We start from the raw sequence: 20,306 nt of genomic DNA, 5'->3' as shown, positions 1-20,306 counted from the left end.
TATATACAGACAAACACACCCTATGTGTTTGAATAAAATCCACTACATATACACTGAGCTTGTCTGATGCTTTAAGCACACTATTTGATAAAATATTTAAGACTAGGGTTGCAAAGGGTCGGAAACGTTTCTGTAAATTTCCTGATTTTTTCAGGAAATTTTCCATGGGAAGTTAAGCCCAGGAATATTGCTTAAATTAATCAAAAACAAGTTAGCTTATAACAGTGAACTTTTTTTGTGGGATACACGTAAGGCAATTCTAGATCTTGTGGCATATTTGTTAAACTTTCCCCAATTCAATGGAATTGCAACCCTCTGCATGCAGAGTGCATTCTTCCATCACATGTACAGCTGATTCTCAAGATCTTGCACACTAATGAGATGCTATTGAGCCCACACTACTACACTGTCTGAGCCAAGGACTACATGCTTTATGGTAAGTTTTGATTACAATACTGGGTGGGGTGAATGACATTCATGATTTTTTTGTTAACTAGTAAATTGCAGCCTAAGTGTGTTAAAATAATTTCTAACAATTTCTGCTAGTTAGTTTTTGCTACCATGTGGGTTTCAGCTTGCTTGAGCCTGCTAACTGAGGAGTGTTAATTCACTTGTTTCCATACATGTTTAATTTCAAAAACACTTCTTACAAAGGAGTTGTTCAATCTAACTGCTTAACTATTTATTTGTATATGGAATTGTTTGTTGTGCTGTCTGTGCTGAAGCTGCAACTTAATTTCAGTCATATAGTTTATTTCTTGTTCGACTGAAAAGTTCTGTTACCAGAAATCCCAAATGTGTTTAGGAAAAACATTCCCCTCAACCCTTGCTCTCTTTACGGGAAACATAAGCATTGCATGCATATGATCAATATGGCCTATCATAATCACATCAACAAATTGGTTATAACAAACTCTGATCACAGCAATGTTGACAGCAAAATGGATGCAGAGGACATGAAAAATAAACTTGTAAACAGGCAAATGTTTACTGGTTGCTCAGGAGGGAAAGGGGAAGATAGATCTGTGGAAGAAATTTGACTTAGTTGTAGAAACTACTAGAGATCAAGAAGAAGGTGGTTTATCGGAGTAAGGATTGTATGAGTATTATGTGGGCCAAACAGTTACTATAAGATTACAATATAATTTTTTCTGACCATTTGGAACAGTAAAGAACTCTCAATAAATAAGTGTACTCTGCTCCAATGAGAATAAAAATGAGATTAAAAACAGTCACATGCATTTGTGAAATCTGGTTTATTTACTGTTGTTTAGGCTAAATATTAAAAGTAATTTTAAAACTAAAATGCTTGATTGCATTTCAAATCATGAATGTCTTGTATGCTGTGTGACAGCATGAATGAATGAAATCAATGTAGAAATATATCTCAATATAGAAATCTAGGCCAAAGTTAGGGTATTAAGACTAAACGCTCTTAGTCCTACAGCTCGACGGTGGTTACACAAGGTTTCTATACTAAGCCTACTAATGACATTACTTATTATTATAGTGATGATCATAATTTTCATCAAAATGAGATCAAGAAAAAGAAAGATATAGGAGCGAGAGTTGTGCATTTTATGTGACAAACAGGTGCTGTTAGATTACACAAAATCAGTAGGCTATTAAAACAAACAGGCAACAGAAGCATTGATTTCATTCATTAATTATATATATATATATTATTTATAAAGCCAGGCACATTTAACAGTTAGGCTATTGATTATTGACCCAATTAAGTTGGGGTTTCCGCTCTAGTCAATTTTGTTAGAGAATTAGGCTACGGTAAGGGCTGTTTCAGCTGTCTCCGCCGCATTGTTCTCAATCCCAATATGCTGGTTAACTTTGCTATTATGCACATAGCAACATAGGGAAAGGCGCAAATTCTACAGCGTACTGAAGACTATTTCAGAACCGCGGACAGCGACCAGAATCCAAAGTGGGAGAAAGCGCATGTTATAAAATAATTATTTATTACTGTTGCAGCATTATTTTTTACATAATATAATCATATACAATTTAAGTATCACGTCCTACAGTGGACTGTGCCATCCCCGTGGCCTCTACAACGGATTACACCACTAAGACAGGCGCCAATCAGACAGGTGTCTTTGTGCACCAAAGAAAAATAAATGTGTGATTGCTCGACTAAAGAAATCCCAGTCGACCAAACCATTGACCAGTCGACTAAAATGGGGTCAGCCAAATTCTACAGGACATTCAACATATCTTATAGGGTGCTGTCCTGTAGAGATGGAACAATAGGTGTCAAAATCAATGCGTCGTTACCTATGCACCGTAATGCGTCAGTAACAGTATTGAAAATGGCCAGGGTTACACAGCATTCTGGGAGGGGAAACAAATACACGCTCAACTAATCCATCCTAAACCTAATGTGACCTAACAGTCCAATAGTGTAATGCTGCTCTTAAAATAACCTACAGAGACTAAAGCCTATGCACATATGTACGTCTCTATGTAAAACCAATTAAAAGGCCATGTGATAAAGTATGTTGGTGTTTTGGTGCATCTCTCTGTAAAGACCTGACCTATGGCATAGCCTACGGTCGTTACAATGAGGCCATGCACCAAATCAAGATTATTAGTCTACCAATTAGAAGACATGGTTTAATCTATGCTAGGAAAAATATTATTAATTTAATCCCAAACATAGATGTGCTAAATAAAAGGGGTCTTCAACCATGTTTTGCCCAGGGACCCCTCCCTGGTAAACCGACGACCAATAACGTACATTAGAAAATAGCTTTCACATCAAGGCTTGACCTTTTTTTGGGGGGGGCCACTTGTCCTTTGGACAAGTAGGTCAGATTCTTTGACAAATGCTCAACTCACTTGTGTGTATATACAAAAATGTTTTTTTAAAGATATGTATATCATTGTTGGCTGATGCAAGGAACCACTTTACAAAATAAAAGCCTGTCTCAAAATACACCACTGCCCCTTTAAGGCTCTCCTGGAGGATGGTTGGCCACCCTTCCTAGCCTATAAAATATTGCAACATTACAATTACAACAAAATACTTGGTCTTTATAAAGTAATTCCCTCCAGGGCTCAAAATGAGTGTTTTCCGTTGATCTTCCCAGGGACGAAGAGACATTTCTATTTTGTCTATGGTTCAAAACAGACTGGGTCAGTTCTGGGACTGTCCCGCTTACCTTCAAATGTTGATAACATTGGATTTCTTCATATTATAAGCTCAACAATGCGCAAATGCCTGTTAATGCAAATGTTCCATGATGCAATAAAGTATGAAAAGACGGTTCTCAAAAAGTTCCCTGCATATCCATTAGAAATGAAGAAAAAGATGCATCACCTAGCATGGGTTACTAATAATGACTATGATTACACCTTTGGCTGCTGGACAATGCAATAATATTGGTTTGAAAACCAATATAATGAGAAAAATGCTGGTTTCAATAACATTAAGTGTTTCTAAAATAATTCCCTTGTATTTTGGCTAGGCTACTTTGAAACAAGGTAAGACATGCTTCATAAAAATGAAAAAAATGTCCATGTTTTAAACAATTAAGTTCATGGTTAAATCATTTCAAAAATCTTGAGCGCCTCTGCTCAGATTCAAGGTGGGTGATGTGCGGCGGACAACAGGCACTGTCCTTCTATCTCAAGTCTTGTAACCATTTGACCTAAACAAGCCATGTATGAGTATGTCGACAGAATCAAGCCTTTGGAAATGAATTACCCTTCATTATAATTTGTCAAACATGACTGGTATTTAGCCTATATTTATGTAATTAAGTCTCCTCAAAGTTTGGCTACATTTTCTGGCGCCTCCCTCATGTCCAAACCGATGCTGACATGAGGCTGTATCCAATATGCATACTACCTACACTTTGAGTCTTTTTAAATTGTATTTATTTTTATGAAATGTATTTGAATAATATTCCAGTGTTGGCCTCTGATCCAATTCTGATCGGAGTAATTGTTTGATATTGTGATGTCCAAAGTCTTGATGAACAATCTGGCCTTAATGTCCACGTACTCTTAATCTCCACTAGGCACAGCCAGAAGAGGACAGGCCAACCCCCAGAGCCTGGTTCCTCTAAGTTTCTTCCTAGGGGTTTTTTCCCTAGCCACACGCTTCCACATCTGCATTGCTTGCTGTTTGGGGTTTTAGGCTGGGTTTCCATATAGCACTTTGTGGCATCTGCTGATGTAAAAGGGGCTTTATAAATAAATGTCATTTGATTTGAAATGTATATTCTTGTCCAACATGTTTTTTGTTGTTGTTTTTTAACCTGTCCCAGACAAGCATTAATGTTGAGCCCTGCAAACACTTTGTCTTATCATCAAGAGAATGACGGCAAGAAGTAATCAACATTTAAAAATGAATCGATTTGGGAGATAGTTTCATTATTTTGACCTCCCCACATTATAAATTGGAAGAGGAAGTGTAAACTCTAACATCGCCTATTAGCTAGAAAACACCAAACACATTTTCACTAAGAACAGAGCAGTTAAACAAAAGGTCAGCCATGTGTTGTCAAAAACAAAAATGTTCAAGTCAAGAAAGCTTACCAGCAGCCAGAGGCACTTGCCAAACTGATAGCTAATTCACATTTGCTTTTTCAAAGCCTCGGTCAGATACTCCAGTGAGTAACTTTTTTTTTCGAAATATATTTTTTGCAGATCCCTAGAGGACCCCCGGTTGAATCCCCCGGTGCTAAATGATACAAAACAGCCCAACAACATACAATGTAGGCTACCTGTAAAGAGATGAAATAGAATTGTTCTAATAAGAATGGTTGGTGGGTAAGGGGGGGGGGGGTTCTGCCTTCCATTAAGAAAATGCTTTAGCAGGGATGTGTGCTGAAGCCTTTGTCTGTTCCAGAAATGGCTTTTTATGTAGGCCTAGTTATAGTGGGAATTCTAAAGAATTCTGCCAATTGCGCTTGGCTACATAACTATGGATGAAGTACTGATATAAGCAGTGTATTAAAGACAAAGATAAACTGTATAGCCGTTGTGTTGTCAACTATTATCTACTGTCAAATGGAACACATTTTCACTCATGTAAATATGTAGAGCCTGTGCACTGTTTGTCTAAGCACATCCCTGTGTAATAACACAGGCCCGGGCCACACCAAGGGCTTCTGTAGAAAATAACCAACGTCATTAGGATGAAGGAGCTACGCTAGTCTACCTCTCAGAACAGGCTCAGAGAAGCACATCCACTAAATGTTTCTAACCGCCAGCCATGACTTTGTTTGGAGACGCCACAACGGTGTTTCCCCTACTATTATTTAGGCAGGGTGGGGTTCTCCACCTAGCCCTGAAGCCCCTAGCCATAATACACTCCTCTTCAAAAGGGAATCCTAAAGAATTAGGGACTAGCCATGGCTTCAGCTGAAAGTTACACGTTGGTACTACGAGACTGTTGCTTTGAGGAAACCTTTCGACCCCGTCTGTAACAAGGAGAGACTAAATAAGCACGGCACTATAACCCAGAACCCTCAAAATTAACACAGAGATAAGAGAACTAGGCTACAACCCAATACTGGTGGGATTTTAGAGCTAGGCTACCTGCCTCGACCACTACAGCTCTGGGTCGGGGTGGTGCAGTGAAGAGTGATTTGAACTAGCCTAAGTGAGTGCCACATCTAGCCTAATTCAGAGCAATGTGTTACCCCGCTCCCAGCAGTAAAATAAGTCAGTTCCGTTTCCATCTGAAATTGGTATGACCCCCCCTCCACCATAGAATCTGTATTGGACTTCCATGTTTCACTGGCATTCATGGTTCTTGTTAGGCTATTCCAAACCATTTGGAATGCAAAACATTGCCAAAACAAGACAGAGGATTCATGTACAGTGAAGACACACTTTGCATACGGAGGCTGGTGGACACAGAGACATAATAGTTCTGCTGTTCTATTGGACAATCACTCTCCTCTGCATTACTTTAGTGTTCACATGAAAACACACAACAAGGAACAAAATGTCAATTTCAGTTTGAGCAGGGCGGTGGTGCTACTCTTGTTCCTCCACCAAAAACATTGTGTCGTCTTGACTTCAGGTAATAATAGGGGATGTTATGATGTCTGCTCCCCAGGCCTCCATACTGTAGCAGAGCAGCAGGGGAACAACAGGAAAGTTGTGAGTCAAGGATGGAAGGCTGACCATAGGGGCTGACTTGGCCTGGAGCAATGGACAGAGAGATGTACCTTTGTTTAGGATTCTCTTTCACCCCCTCCCCCCCTCTTTCCTTTTCACTGCATTAAAGATGCACTACACAGAAATCGCTCCACCATTTTATGGTTGCTAAAATTAGAATAGGTCACCTAATTTCAGTTTGTGTGACAAAACAAGCAAGTACAGTGTAGAGAATCATTGTACCATCTAAACCGCTGTGAACTACGTTTTCCATCAGCTGAAAATACAACATTTTTGGTTGTGTTCAGAATGTAAAAAAACACAAAAAAATAAACTTAACAGGAAGCATAGAACTAGTAGTGCACATAAAAACAGACCAACCGCTTGTTAGACTTCATTTGAATGAGAATGACAGATCTATAACTAATATTTCTATATGAATTTGGACAGGTCGCCCAAAAAGTGATATATCGAAGCTTTAAGTAGACAACGGAGATCTGGGTGGTCTTCAGTAAGCATGTGACGAGACAAGGATAAATGTTGTTTTTTTAAACAGAAGAGGTAACCTACCTGCACCCCCCCAAAGCATTACATAAAAAAAGCTGCACATGTTATTATGTTCAAAATGTTTTATCCCGTTTCGTGCATGCTGAACTCCAGCTTGGCCAAATGCACTGTACAAGAACAGCAGAGTGTGAAACAAAACAAAAAAACAAACAACATTTGACCCACTTCCCAAGTAGAGGTACAAACTGTTGCAATTCCTTGGCCAGTATGTTTAACTCCTTCTGTAAGTAGGTGAGTGTCACTGAGAAATTGGGCCTGGGTATTTCCACAGAACACACACAAAGTTTAGGGAATTCTAATAGTAACCCGAGGTGTAATCATTAGTCCAAACAAGTAAAACAAGTTTATTTTGGACAAATGCAGGCCCCTCCCAGTTTCCTTCCGTTTGCTAATGTTAAAGAAACGTTTTGCAATAGAATCTGCATAATGAATACACCACAGATTAGTAGGTAATTACAGGTAAGGTTGATTCAATGCCAAAACAACTAATCCCACTTATTGGAGCAAGAACACACTGATCAAGAGGTGTTGCAAGTCAGTTTCAGACTAGCAGAGTAGAATGCACATAATGTTGACAAACAATGCAGGAAATAAGAATTTAGTAGAGGCAAAAAGTGCTGCCTGATTGGCTTTGTTTCCAAGGAGCAAATTCCACCCTATCAGAGGGTCTAACCTTACTTCCTGATTGTAGCAATGCGCGCTACCGAAAGCTGTTTTGGAAGAAAGCTCGTTGACCCCCGAGCATCGCCCTCCCCCAACCAAAATACAGTAAAATAACGCGGGAGCGCGCATCTCAATGAAACGGAATCTGCGCTCATTGGTCGAGGAATCATTCCTGCTCGGTTTGACACTCCCTCTACAACTAACAGTGCCCTTTAAACAAATTATAAACTACAGATAAAACCACAAACACACAGATAACAGATAGATACAAATGCATTAATAAATAGTAAACGTATAATACAGAGAGCCGTGTAATTACATTCCGATGTAAACAATATTGCATTGCGCTCAACAGTGACTGTCGAGAGGAAATAGAACAGTTGAAGACAAAACAAAAAGTCGCTCTGTGTTGCCCCTGATGGTCACAGCCCGAATTTGAGCAACGTAAATAGCGAAGAAATGAACAATTACAGAAATTGGTACCTGAAAACCCGCCTGTCGCTTCGGCGTGCATTTCTGAACATCCTTACCTACACAATGAATGAGTTTATGCCGCCACGAATCAAGATCCTGCCGAAAGCCTCGCCTCTCGATCGTACATTGCTGCCTCTTGCACAGACTCGCCATTTTCTACCGAGCACTCTCGGGAACGCGCGCGTTGGCAGAGAGGAAGCGCTAACATTAAGATGAGCGCGCACGCAATGAAGAATAGGCGCTCTACCGAGTGCGCACTAAACTGCTGTCAAAGCTCATTTGCGCTGTCGCACCCTACAAGTTCACATCTATTTAAAAAATATATATATTTAACCTTTATTTAACTAGGCAAGTCAGTTAAAAATTACTATTTACAATGATGGCCTACCCTGGCCAAACCCTAACCCTAACCCGGTTGTGATACCGCCTGGAATCGAACCAGGGTCTGAGGTGCCTTAGACCGCTACGCCGCACGGAAGCGTCAGATATTAACATTAATTATTTTTTTTATCTCGAATATAAATGAAAATTGGGATACCTAGTCTGTTCTCCAACTGAATGCATTCAACTGAAATGTGTCTTCCGCATTTAACCCAACCCCTCTGAATCCGAAAGGTGTGGGGGGCTGCCATAATTGACAACCACATCTTCGGGGCCCGGGGTGTAGTGGGTTAACTGCCTTGCTCAGGGGCAGCATGACAGATTTTTACCTTGTCAGCTCGGGGATTCAATCCAGCAACCTTCCGGTTACTGGCCCAACGCTCTAACCACTAAAGCCTTACTTTGCTTTCTAAGATATCATTTAGCCGTGGACTACAAAATAATAAGTAGCCTTTGCCTTTTGAAAAAAACATGCATTTATTTTGTATTTTTTTTTACAAATACAAGTTAACAAATGTATGTTTTAAAATGCAATAACTGTACTATTGTAAGGCCTGTCAATTAGAACACCATTAAAACCATTAAAATAGTTAACGACTGCTATACATTTTTGCCTATTCAATTAGGCTAATTAGGCTAATTCATTATTCAAAAATATTGTGCCTCTACATATTTGAGCTAGTCATTGAAATAGGACCTTTAAAATGCAGCATTAATTCACTGCCCCATTGAACCATGTCTGCCAGAGTGCTGTAACACAGCGGTTCCCAAACTGTTTCACTCTGGGCCCCCTTATTGCATTGGGGAACATTCCGCCCCCCACCCTCCCACCCTGCGTGCGCACCACATCTATATCTATGGGAAAAAGCATTGTTCATGGCACAAACTGTTCACACCGCTCTTGTTGGCGGAGAGACATTTTAGCAGTTTTGAAGCAAATTTTCTTGCAATTCAATTCAAATCAAATCAAAGTGTATTTGTTGTGCACCGAATACAACAGTGAAATGCTTACTTACAGGCTCTAACCAATAGTGCGGAGAAAAAAAAGTATGTGTGTGTGTCTGTGTGTGTGTGTGTGTGTGTGTGTGTGTGTGTGTGTGTGTGTGTGTGTGTGTGTGTGTGTGTAGGTGAGGAAAGAAATAAAACAACAGTAAAAAGACATGTGAAAATAAGAGTAGCATGGCTATATACAGACACCGGTTAGTCAGGCTTATTGAGGTAGTATGTACATGTGGGTATGGTTAAAGTGCCTATGCATATAAGATAAACAGAGAGTAGCAGCAGCGTAAAAGAGGGTTTGGGGGGGCACACAATGCAAATAGACCGGGTAACCATTTGGTTACCTGTTCAGGAGTCTTATGGCTTGGGGGTAAAAACTGTTGAGAAGTCTTTTTGTCCTAGACTTGGCACTCCAGCAATGCTTGCCATGCGGTAGTAGAGAGAACAGTCTATGACTGGGGTAGCTGGGGTCTTCCACAATTTTCAGGGCCTTCCTCTGACACCGCCTGGTGTAGAGGTCCTGGATGGCAGGCAGCTTTGCCCCAGTGATGTACTGGGCCGTACGCACTACCCTCTGAAGTGCCTTGCGGTCGGAGGCCGAGCAATTGCCGTACCAGGCAGTGATGCAACCGGTCAGGATGCTCTCGATGTTGCAGCTGTAGAACCTTTTGAGGATCTCAGGACCCATGCCAAATCTATAATTCTATACATTTGTCCATATCTAAAGTGTGAGTGACACAAACACTACAACAAAATGAATGTCAGGTAACAAAAAAATGTTACCTGACATTTCTGACAAGTTCTAAATAGCTCTCTAAGGTTTGCAATGACTAAGGAAAACTGATGATGCACTACCCAATTTCAAAATTGCACCTTGGGCATTCTAGTATTACAACTTTCAAGAGTTAACTGAAAGCTGGACTGAGTTCCTTAAAAATATACACTACCGTTCAAAAGTTTGGGGTCACTTAGAAATGTCCTTGTTTTTGAAAAAAGCAAAATATTTGTCCATTAAAATAACATCACATTGATCAGAAATACAGTGTAGACATTGTTAATGTTGTAAATTACTATTGTAGCTGGAAATGGCAGATTTTTTATGGAATATCTACAGAGGCCCATTATCAGCAACCATCACTCCTGTGTTCCAATGACACGTTGTGTTAGCTAATCCAAGTTAATCATTTTAAAAGGCTAATTGATCCTTAGAAAACCCTTTTGCAATTATGTTAGCACAGTTGAAAACTGTTGTTCTGATAAAAAAGCAATAAAACTGGCCTTCTTTAGACTAGTTGAGTATCTGGAATGTCACTATTAGTGGGTTCGATTACAGGCTCAAAATGGCCAGAAACAAATAACTTTTTTCTGAAACTCGTCAGTTTATTATTGTTCTGAGAAATTAAGGCTATTCCATGCGAGAAATTGCCAAGAAACTGAAGATCTCGTATAACGCTGTGTACTACTCCTTTCACAGAACAGTGCAAACTGGCCCTAACCAGAATAGAAAGAGAAGTGGGAGGCCCCGGTGCACAACTGATTAAGAGGACAAGTACATTACCGTGTCTAGTTTGAGAAACAGATACCTAACAAGTCTTCAACTGGCAACTTCATTAAATAGTACCCACAAAACACCAGTCTCAACAACAACAGTGAAGAGGCGACTCCGGGATGCTGGCCTTCTAGGCAGAGTTCTTCTGTTCAGTGTCTGTGTTCTTTTGCCCATCTTAATCTTTTATTTTTATTGGCCAGTCTGAGATACTGCATTTTCTTTTCAAATCTGCCTAGAAGGCCAGCATCTTCACTGTTGACATTGAGAATGGTGTTTTGGCGGGTACTATTTAATGAAGCTGCCAGTAACGTTATTTTAATGGACAAAAAATGTGCTTTTCTTTCAAAATAAGAACATTTCTAAGTGACCCCAAACTTTTGAACGGTAGTGCATATATTTATCTTGTACACTACATGACCAAAAGTATGTGGACAACTGCGTGTTGAAAATCTCATTCCAAAATCATGGCCATTAATATGGAGTTGGTCCCCCCTTTGCTGCTATAACAGCCTCCACACTCTGGGAAGGCTTTCCACTAGATATTTTAAAATTGCTGGGGGGACTTGCATCCATTCAGCCCCAAGAGCATTAGTGAGGTCGGCACTGATGTTGGGCGATAAGGCCTGGCTTGCAGTCGGCGTTCCAATTCATCCCTAAGGTGTTCGATGTTGTTTATTTCAGGGCTCTGTGAAGGCCAGTCAAGTTCTTCCACACCGATCTCGTCAAACCATTTCTGCATATGGACCTAGCTTTGTGCACGGGAATTGTCATGCTGACACAGGCAAGGGCCTTCCCCAAACTATTGCCACAAACGCCTAGCCCAAGCCATGAAAAACAGCCCCAGACCATCATTCCTCATCCACCAAACTTTACAGTTGGCACTATGCATTGGGGCAAGTACCGTTCTCCAGGCATTCACCAAACCCAGATTAGTTCATCGGACTTCCAGATGGTGAAGCGTGATTTATCACTCCAGAGAACTTGTTTCCACTGCTCCAGAATTCAAAAGCAGCGAGCTTTACTCCACTCCACCTGACGCTTGGAATTGTTCATCGGGATCTTAGGCTTGTGGGCGGCTGCTCGGCCATGGAAACCCATTTCATGAAGCTCCAGGCTAACTGTTCTCGTTGCTTCCAGAGGCATTTTGGAATATTGTTGCAATGGATTGCAGACTATTTTTATGCACTACACGCTTCAGCACTCAGTTGTTCCGATTTTATACACCTGTCAGCAACTTGTGTGGCTGAAATAGAAAGTATTCTGACCCTTTGACTTTTCCCACATTTGTTATGTTTCAGCATTCTTCTAAACAGATTACATTTTTTAATACTCCATAATGACAAAGCAGAAACAGATTTTTGACATTTTTGCATTTTTTTTTTTAAATGACGAAAGTAAATATCACATTTACATACTGTAAGTATTACTCAGTACTTTGTTGTATTATCTTAGGCAGCGATTATAGCCTTGAGTCTTCTTGGGTATGATACTACAAGCTTGGCACATCTTCATTTGGGGATTTTCTCCCATTCTTCTCTGCAGATTCTCTCAAGCTCTGTCAGGTTGGTTGGGGAGTGTTGCTGCACAGCCATTTTCAGGTCTCTTCAGAGATGTTCAAGTCCGGACTCTGGCTGGGCCACTCAAGGACATTCCCGAAGACTTGTCCCGAAGCCACTCATGCATTGTGTTGGCTGTGTGCTTAGGGTCATTGTCCTGTTCGCACCACACTGAAGTCCTGAGCGTTCTGGAGCAGGTTTTCATCAAGGATCTCTCTGTACATTGCTCTGTTAATCTTTGCCTCAATCCTGACTAGTCTCCCAGTCTCTGCCACTGAAAACATCACCAAGGCATGATGCTGCCACCACCATGCTTCACTGTAGGGGGTGCCATGTCTCCTCCAGATGTGACGTTTGGCATTCAGGCCAAAGAGTTTAATCTTGGTTTCATCAGATCAGAGTATCTTGTTTCTCACGGCCTGAGAGTCTTGCCTGCCTTTGACTGAATAGTGGCTTCCATCTGGCCGCTCTACCATAAAGGCCTGATTGGTGGCATGCTGCAAAGATGGTTGTCCTTCTGGAAGGTTCTCCAATCTCCTCAGAGGAACTCTGGAGCTCTGTCAGAGTGACCCTTGTGTTCTTGGTCACCTCCCTTACCAAGGCCCATCTCCACCGATTGCTCAGTTTTGCCGGGCGGCCAGCTCTCGGAAGATTCTTGGTGGTTCCAAACTTCTTCCATTTAAGAATGATGTAGGCCACTGTGTTATTGGGGAACTTTAATGCTGAAGAAATGTTTTGTACCCTTCCCCAGATCTGTGCCTCGACACAATCCTGCCTCTATGGACAATTCCTTTGACCTCATGGCTTGGTTTTTGCTCTGGCATGAACTGTCAACCGTGCGACCTTAAATAGACAGGTGGGTTCCTTTCCAAATCAGGGAAAGGAATCCATTTAATTTACCACAGGTGGATTCCAATCAAGTTGTAGAAACATCTGAAGGATGATCAGGGGAAACAGGTTGCACCTGAGCTCAATTTCGAGTCTCATAGCCAAGGGTCTGAATACTCATGTAAATAAGGTATTTAATTTTTATTTATTTTTTAACATTTACAAAAAAAAATCTAAAAACTGTTTTCGCTTTGTCATTATGGGTATGGTATTGTGTGTAGATTGCTGAGGATTTGTTTTTATTTCATCCATTTTAGAACAAGGCTGTAAGGTAATAAAATGTGGAAAAAGTCAAGGGGTCTGAATACTTTCAGAAGGCACGGTGTGTATATGGAACCCGCGCCCCCCCACCGACCACTCGCGCCCCCCGGCCGACCCCTCTGCCCCCCCCTCTGCCCCCCACCCCAGGGGGCGTGCCCCACAGTCTGGGAACCACTGCTGTAACACATCAAACCAATCAGAACAGGGTTTAAATGAGCGGCAGCCTAAACCCTGCAATGAAACAGCACGGCTATGTGAGCGCGCAGTGATGCCATACGGTCCGCGTCAGGAACACTGAAGCTTATAGCGGCAGGCTTATAATGTCCACTAGTCGATATGTGCTTCTGCTCTCTAATCGTCAAATCAACTCGCTAATGTCGTAAAGGTGGATTCCAATGCTCCAGAGACAGAGAAGGTAGCGCACAGGTAAGCCGTTTGGTTATTTGATTGTGGGCAATGTACACTGTCAATAGAATGCAGTTCAGGATTTGTCCAAATTGGCTCAATTACTGTAGCTACAGTAGCTACAGTAGCTACTGTAATATACAGACATGATAGACGATACACCGGCGAAATAATAATAAGAATGTTGACAACATGTATGAAGGCAGACGTGTGATCACCTAGGATTGCTCAACTAGGTGTTTTACAGGTGAGAATATAGCTGCATTGGGAGAGCGGTGTCACTGTAGCCTGATTTACATATAGACGAGTCTTTGAATAATTTATTACTCATCCAGTGTCAACGGGTTCATACTTGAATTACATCATTGGCAGCGTTTGTCTCACTTGCCAATGTGGCAGCGAATAGCCTACCTTATCAAGTTCTCTGACTGATTAGGTTATATTCCTGCTGCTAGTTGATAAGAAATTATTGAAAATGAAGGGAAGCTTTGCCAATCATTTTTCTTACACATATTCCCCTTTTCCTTTGTGTGTGTGTAAAAACCATTCAGAGTCCAGTAGAGGCCCCTGCTTTAGATTTTTGTGATGCACGGTCCATAGGTAGCCCACCTCAAGTGTGCACACTTCACTTGATAGTACAGTCTCTGAAGAGCTATTGATCTTTTGTCTTTCCTGCTGTGCCTCTGGACTCAGCACCTGTCCTCTGCCCCCACGCCTACCTCGTCCCTTCTCTCTCTCTCCCCATCCTTGTCTTCTGCCCATCCTCGACCTCAGCCTATCCATTTGTCTCACATCTCTCCATTTGTCTTTCCCCAGCCTCCTTTGCCCATCCTTCAATCTCTCCCCATCCCTTAATCTCACTGTCCCTCCCTCCCCTCCTCTCCCCAGCCCTCTCTCCCCTTGACTTTAACATACTGTACATCTGAGGTCACACTAATGTCAGGGTTACGTTAAGACAGTGTGTGTGTGTGCGTGTGTGCAGAGCGGAGGAGCCATGACTCTGACGAGAGGGTCGTTCACCTACACCACGGGGGAGGAGTACCATGGGGAGTGGAAAGAAGGCAAGACATCTCCTCTATTAACCTTCTCTATCAAGTTCACTTCATTTGACATCATTATACTGTACAGTAGGCACATACAGTGGCTGATCAATATGGCACCAAAGCGTCAGTGCATCATGCTCTATACTGTTATGCAGGCCTTCATGTATATATGAGAGTCTGGTGATTCTCTAATCCGCGTTGTGCTCTAATATTACTACGAAGCCTTCACACTGAAGTCCAGAGGGTACTCAATTCATAGGCTGAATAATCTGAGCGTAATATCTTCAGGGGGTAGTATCAGCCAGATAATTCATCCACAGAGCTGTCGGATATAACATCCTTACAGCCTCATTACCAGCAGCTAGCCTATCTAGGCAGTCCCCCGGCGTCTCTGACTCCATAATATTTTAGCTAACCGTCTCTCGTGGCTCTGTTTCTCTGTGTCTTAACTAACCGTATCCTGTGTCTGTTTCTCTGTGTCTTAACTAACCGTATCCTGTGTCTGTTTCTCTGTGTCTTAACTAACCGTATCCTGTGTCTGTTTCTCTGTGTCTTAACTAACAGTATCCCGTGTCTGTTTCTCTGTGTCTTAACTAACAGTATCCCGTGTCTGTTTCTCTGTGTCTTAACTAACAGTATCCCGTGTCTGTTTCTCTGTGTCTTAACTAACAGTATCCTGTGTCTGTTTCTCTGTGTCTTAACTAACAGTATCCCGTGTCTGTTTCTCTGTGTCTTAACTAACAGTATCCCGTGTCTGTTTCTCTGTGTCTTAACTAACCGTATCCCGTGTCTGTTTCTCTGTGTCTTAACTAACCGTATCCCGTGTCTGTTTCTCTGTGTCTTAACTAACAGTATCCCGTGTCTGTTTCTCTGTGTCTTAACTAACAGTATCCCGTGTCTGTTTCTCTGTGTCTTAACTAACAGTATCCCGTGTCTGTTTCTCTGTGTCTTAACTAACCGTATCCCGTGTCTGTTTCTCTGTGTCTTAACTAACCGTATCCCGTGTCTGTTTCTCTGTGTCTTAACTAACAGTATCCCGTGTCTGTTTTTCTGTGTCTTAACTGTGCGTATTTATTGTGTTAGTCAGTAGTTGGTGCTGTCAGTAATTAGGGGTAATCTGGGCAGGATGAATACCAGTGAGAGGATGGGGGTTGGGGGAATACTGTGAACTTAACAACCCTTTGTCTTCCTCCTGTCCTTTGTTCTTTCTGTAAGGCACCAGACTAGGTTTTTAAACATAGAAACATATGTGACAAACATGTGTCTCCCCATTTCTAAAAGTGTTTGATCTTATTATTCTGACTACACACACACAGTCGTAGTCTATTAAGCCAAATCCTAACTAACCTTTAACCCATGACGTCAAGGCTGACCTCCCGTAGCTTTTTCGTTTTACCTTTATTTAACAAGTCAGTTAAGAACAAATTCTTATTTTCAGTGACAGCCTAGGAACAGTGGGTTAAATGCCTTGTTCAGGGACAGAACGACAGATTTTTACCTTGTCAGCTCGGGGATTCGATCTAGCAACCTTTCGGTTACTAGTCCAACACTCTAACCACTAGGTTACCTGCCGCCACATCAGGAATAGACCTTGGACTGCTTTTGGAAACACACACTAGAAAGCTCAGACTCAACCCCTGTTGAAGAGACAAAGTTGAAGCAGCGGAACAGCCAAACACATCTGCCAGGAGGAACTATAATATGCACGAGAATATTTCAAAACTAGAGATCGTTAAAACATACTCTTTGTTTAAAATGTCAGCTCCCTCAAACAACACAGCCGTGTTATGAACAGTTCCTACGGTTTTAATGAGCATAGAAGTCCAATCCAAGGTCAAATAAGGTCAAGAGAGCAGGATTGCAGTTTATATACCGTAATGTTTACTGTAAAATGTAGAATAACTATCCTAACCTTCTTGTATCCGACCTGTAGATGATTGGCTAAGTACACATTCTTAGGGTTATATGCCTAGTAAAATGTAAAAAATCTGGAGAGAACAGCCACATACATATTGTATTGGATCATACAGGCAGCAGACACACAACATTCACAGACAGATTCTGAATTAGGAATCCCTGTTAGAAACCTGCTGGATTAGATCACTTTAAGGAGCCAGTAGACTGATGGTATCCTAATATACTAAACCTGCTGGATTAGATCACTTTAAGGAGACAGTAGACAGATGGTATCCTAATATACTAAACCTGCTGGATTAGATCACTTTAAGGAGACAGTAGACAGATGGTATCCTAATATACTAAACCTGCTGGATTAGATCACTTTAAGGAGACAGTAGACAGATGGTATCCTAATATACTAAACCTGCTGGATTAGATCACTTTAAGGAGAAAGTAGACAGATGGTATCCTAATATACTAAACCTGCTGGATTAGATCACTTTAAGGAGAAAGTAGACAGATGGTATCCTAATATACTAAACCTGCTGGATTAGATCACTTTAAGGAGACAGTAGACAGATGGTATCCTAATATACTAAACCTGCTGGATTAGATCACTTTAAGGAGACAGTAGACAGATGGTATCCTAATATACTAAACCTGCTGGATTAGATCACTTTAAGGAGAAAGTAGACAGATGGTATCCTAATATACTAAACCTGCTGGATTAGATCACTTTAAGGAGAAAGTAGACAGATGGTATCCTAATATACTAAACCTGCTGGATTAGATCACTTTAAGGAGACAGTAGACAGATGGTATCCTAATATACTAAACCTGCTGGATTAGATCACTTTAAGGAGAAAGTAGACAGATGGTATCCTAATATACTAAACCTGCTGGATTAGATCACTTTAAGGAGAAAGTAGACAGATGGTATCCTAATATACTAAACCTGCTGGATTAGATCACTTTAAGGAGACAGTAGACAGATGGTATCCTAATATACTAAACCTGCTGGATTAGATCACTTTAAGGAGACAGTAGACAGATGGTATCCTAATATACTAAACCTGCTGGATTAGATCACTTTAAGGAGAAAGTAGACAGATGGTATCCTAATATACTAAACCTGCTGGATTAGATCACTTTAAGGAGACAGTAGACAGATGGTATCCTAATATACTAAACCTGCTGGATTAGATCACTTTAAGGAGACAGTAGACAGATGGTATCCTAATATACTAAACCTGCTGGATTAGATCACTTTAAGGAGACAGTAGACAGATGGTATCCTAATATACTAAACCTCTAGTTGATAGAGGGAAGGAAGATTACAGTTCAAAATGGTGTGTATTGTCACGAGTCCGACCGAGGGTGTTTCCCTTTCCCGGGCAGGTGGCGCTCGGCGGTCGTCGTCACCGGCCTATTAGCTGCCACTGATTGTTTTTCCTTCCCCTCCTTGTATGTTGAGTGGTAGCACCTGTGAATGTTTAATTAGTTTGTCTTTATTAGACAGCCGGCCCGCCTGGTTGTTGTGCGGGATTATTTCTATGTAAACCTTCGGCTCTGTGGTATAGGCACGTGTTAGTGTCCGGTCGGGATTGTTTCCCATTGTACATTTTGATTCCCTGTGTTTTGGGAACGTAACGTTTTTGTGAGCACCCTGTGGTGCATTGGTGCGATTAAAAGACGCGCAGCATTGAACTCTCTGTCTCCTGCATTTGACTCCACACCCACGACACCCGGAGCATTACATGTATTCAGGACTCGTGCCAAGAAGCACAGATTATTAAACCATCAAGTAGCCTATTACAAGAGCATTGGGCCATGCAGTAGGTTTAATTATTTGATTATAAGGAAGGAAGAAATGCTGCATTTCTAAATGAATGTAACAGCTCAGATTGTTGTATTTTCTGTTTCTGCGTTTAATAACTTAAATGTTGTTTCCTGTGTCCCCCCCCTTCTCAGGTCGGAGACATGGAATGGGCCAGCTGAAGTTCTCAGATGGAACCTGCTATGCGGGACAGTTTGAGAATGGACTGTTCCAAGGCTCGGGGGTGCTCCTCTTCCCAGACGGATCCAGGTGTGTGTACGTGTGTCTGTGTGTGTGCGTGCGTGCGTGTACATCTTCTTTATTTGATATTTTGTTCTTCTTCATCCTTAGGTATGAGGGTCAGTTTACCCAGGGGAAGTTCCAGGGTGCTGGGGTCTTCAGTCGCTTTGATGGGATGAAGTTTGAAGGAGAGTTCAAGAGTGGTCGTGTGGAGGGATATGGTACGTTCATCAAACCACAAGGCTCTAATAGGAGAAACAGTTGCAAAAGAAACACAACACCTACCCAATCTTGCTGTTCTTATTTTTTGTGTTCCAATCAGCAGCTCATCCTCCATCTTGTCTGTTTTCCAGGGTTACTAACGTTTCCAGATGGGAACCATGGTGTGCCGCGTAACGAGGGCCTGTTTGAGAACCACAAGCTGCAGAAGAGGGAGAAGTGCCAGGGGGTGGTACTGCAGGCACAGGGAGCCGCCTCCACTGCCCGCAGTCTGGCTCTATGACCCTGCAGACACCCGAGACCCCACCAGGACACTATGAGGAGTGGCTAGCTGTTCAGCAACTGAACTCATCTTAGATCCAAAATGGTGGAACAATGGGTCTCAACCATGGCCAGGGTACAACATCCTCATACAGGCACTCAGGGATGGACAACAGGGTCATGCACCAGGGTTGTGGGGATTCTTGAATTTGAATTAGCCACACTCCACAGAAAGAAGAATTGAATTTGAATGAAAGGAAGTATAATTTAATTCAATGTATTTTATTTAAATTCAAATGTATAATTTATTATACACATAACTTGGCCTATGCGCAATGTACAGTTACTAATACTATGTATAACATACTGTAGGTTAAACCTAACATTACCTCTGAGTTATAATCAAGTTCATATTTTAAATGGGGTTTTCTTTGTAGTAATAAGTTGCATATGCTTTTGGTAAAATACATGTCAAAGGTTGAAACGTTCATGTCTCAGTTAAATTGATTTGAATTCAATGTGTACTTCCTTCAATTCAATGTCTACTTCCTTCAATTCAATGTCTACTTCCTTCAATTCAAAGTCTGCTTTCTGTGGGGTGTGGGCAATTGAAATAGAATTTGGTATTTCATGGGTTGAATTAAATTCAGAATTGACCCCAACCCTGTCATTCTCGCTCTCTGTCTCTCTCTCGCTCTCTCTCTCGCTCTCTCTCTCGCTCTCTCGCTCTCTCTCTCTGTCTCTCTCTCTGTCTCTCTCTCTGTCTCTCTCTCTGTCTCTCTCTCTGTCTCTCTCTCTGTCTCTCTCTCTGTCTCTCTCTCTGTCTCTCTCTGTCTCTCTGTCTCTCTGTCTCTCTCTGTCTCTCTGTCGCTCTGTCGCTCTGTCGCTCTGTCGCTCTGTCGCTCTGTCTCTCTCTCTCTTTCTGTGTCCTCCTGCTACACCAATGCTGTTCTGCC

The 20,306-nt window shown here is 41.6% G+C and overlaps 2 protein-coding genes across 3 annotated transcripts in view; one reads left to right on the top strand and one right to left on the bottom strand.

Annotated features, from left to right (window-relative positions):
* The window catches only part of LOC110499352 (ligand-dependent corepressor), a 45,863-nt gene extending 37,846 nt beyond the window's left edge, over positions 1 to 8,017 (bottom strand). The window contains exon 1 of the mRNA XM_021576436.2: positions 7,890 to 8,017. Coding sequence (XP_021432111.2) covers positions 7,890 to 7,986 — 97 coding nt within the window. The 5' untranslated portion in view covers positions 7,987 to 8,017. The remainder of the gene's footprint in view (positions 1 to 7,889) is intronic.
* Positions 8,018 to 13,720: 5,703 nt separating this feature from the next.
* Positions 13,721 to 20,094, top strand: morn4 (MORN repeat containing 4). Of its 2 annotated transcripts, XM_021576434.2 has the most exons (5): positions 13,721 to 13,893; positions 14,855 to 14,933; positions 18,786 to 18,900; positions 18,982 to 19,091; positions 19,224 to 20,094. In XM_021576434.2, exons 2-5 carry the CDS (start codon positions 14,867 to 14,869, stop codon positions 19,370 to 19,372), a joined length of 441 nt encoding a protein of 146 aa, XP_021432109.1. In that variant the 5' UTR covers positions 13,721 to 13,893; positions 14,855 to 14,866; the 3' UTR covers positions 19,373 to 20,094. The 2 variants fall into 2 exon arrangements, with proteins under 2 accessions (XP_021432109.1, XP_036812103.1); XM_036956208.1 differs by lacking the exon at positions 14,855 to 14,933.
* The last annotated feature ends 212 nt before the right edge of the window (positions 20,095 to 20,306 follow it).

Source organism: Oncorhynchus mykiss, chromosome 20 (assembly GCF_013265735.2).
Source record: "Oncorhynchus mykiss isolate Arlee chromosome 20, USDA_OmykA_1.1, whole genome shotgun sequence".
In the NCBI taxonomy this organism is placed as follows: Eukaryota; Metazoa; Chordata; class Actinopteri; order Salmoniformes; family Salmonidae; genus Oncorhynchus; species Oncorhynchus mykiss.
This window is presented reverse-complemented; position numbering and strand designations above follow the sequence as displayed.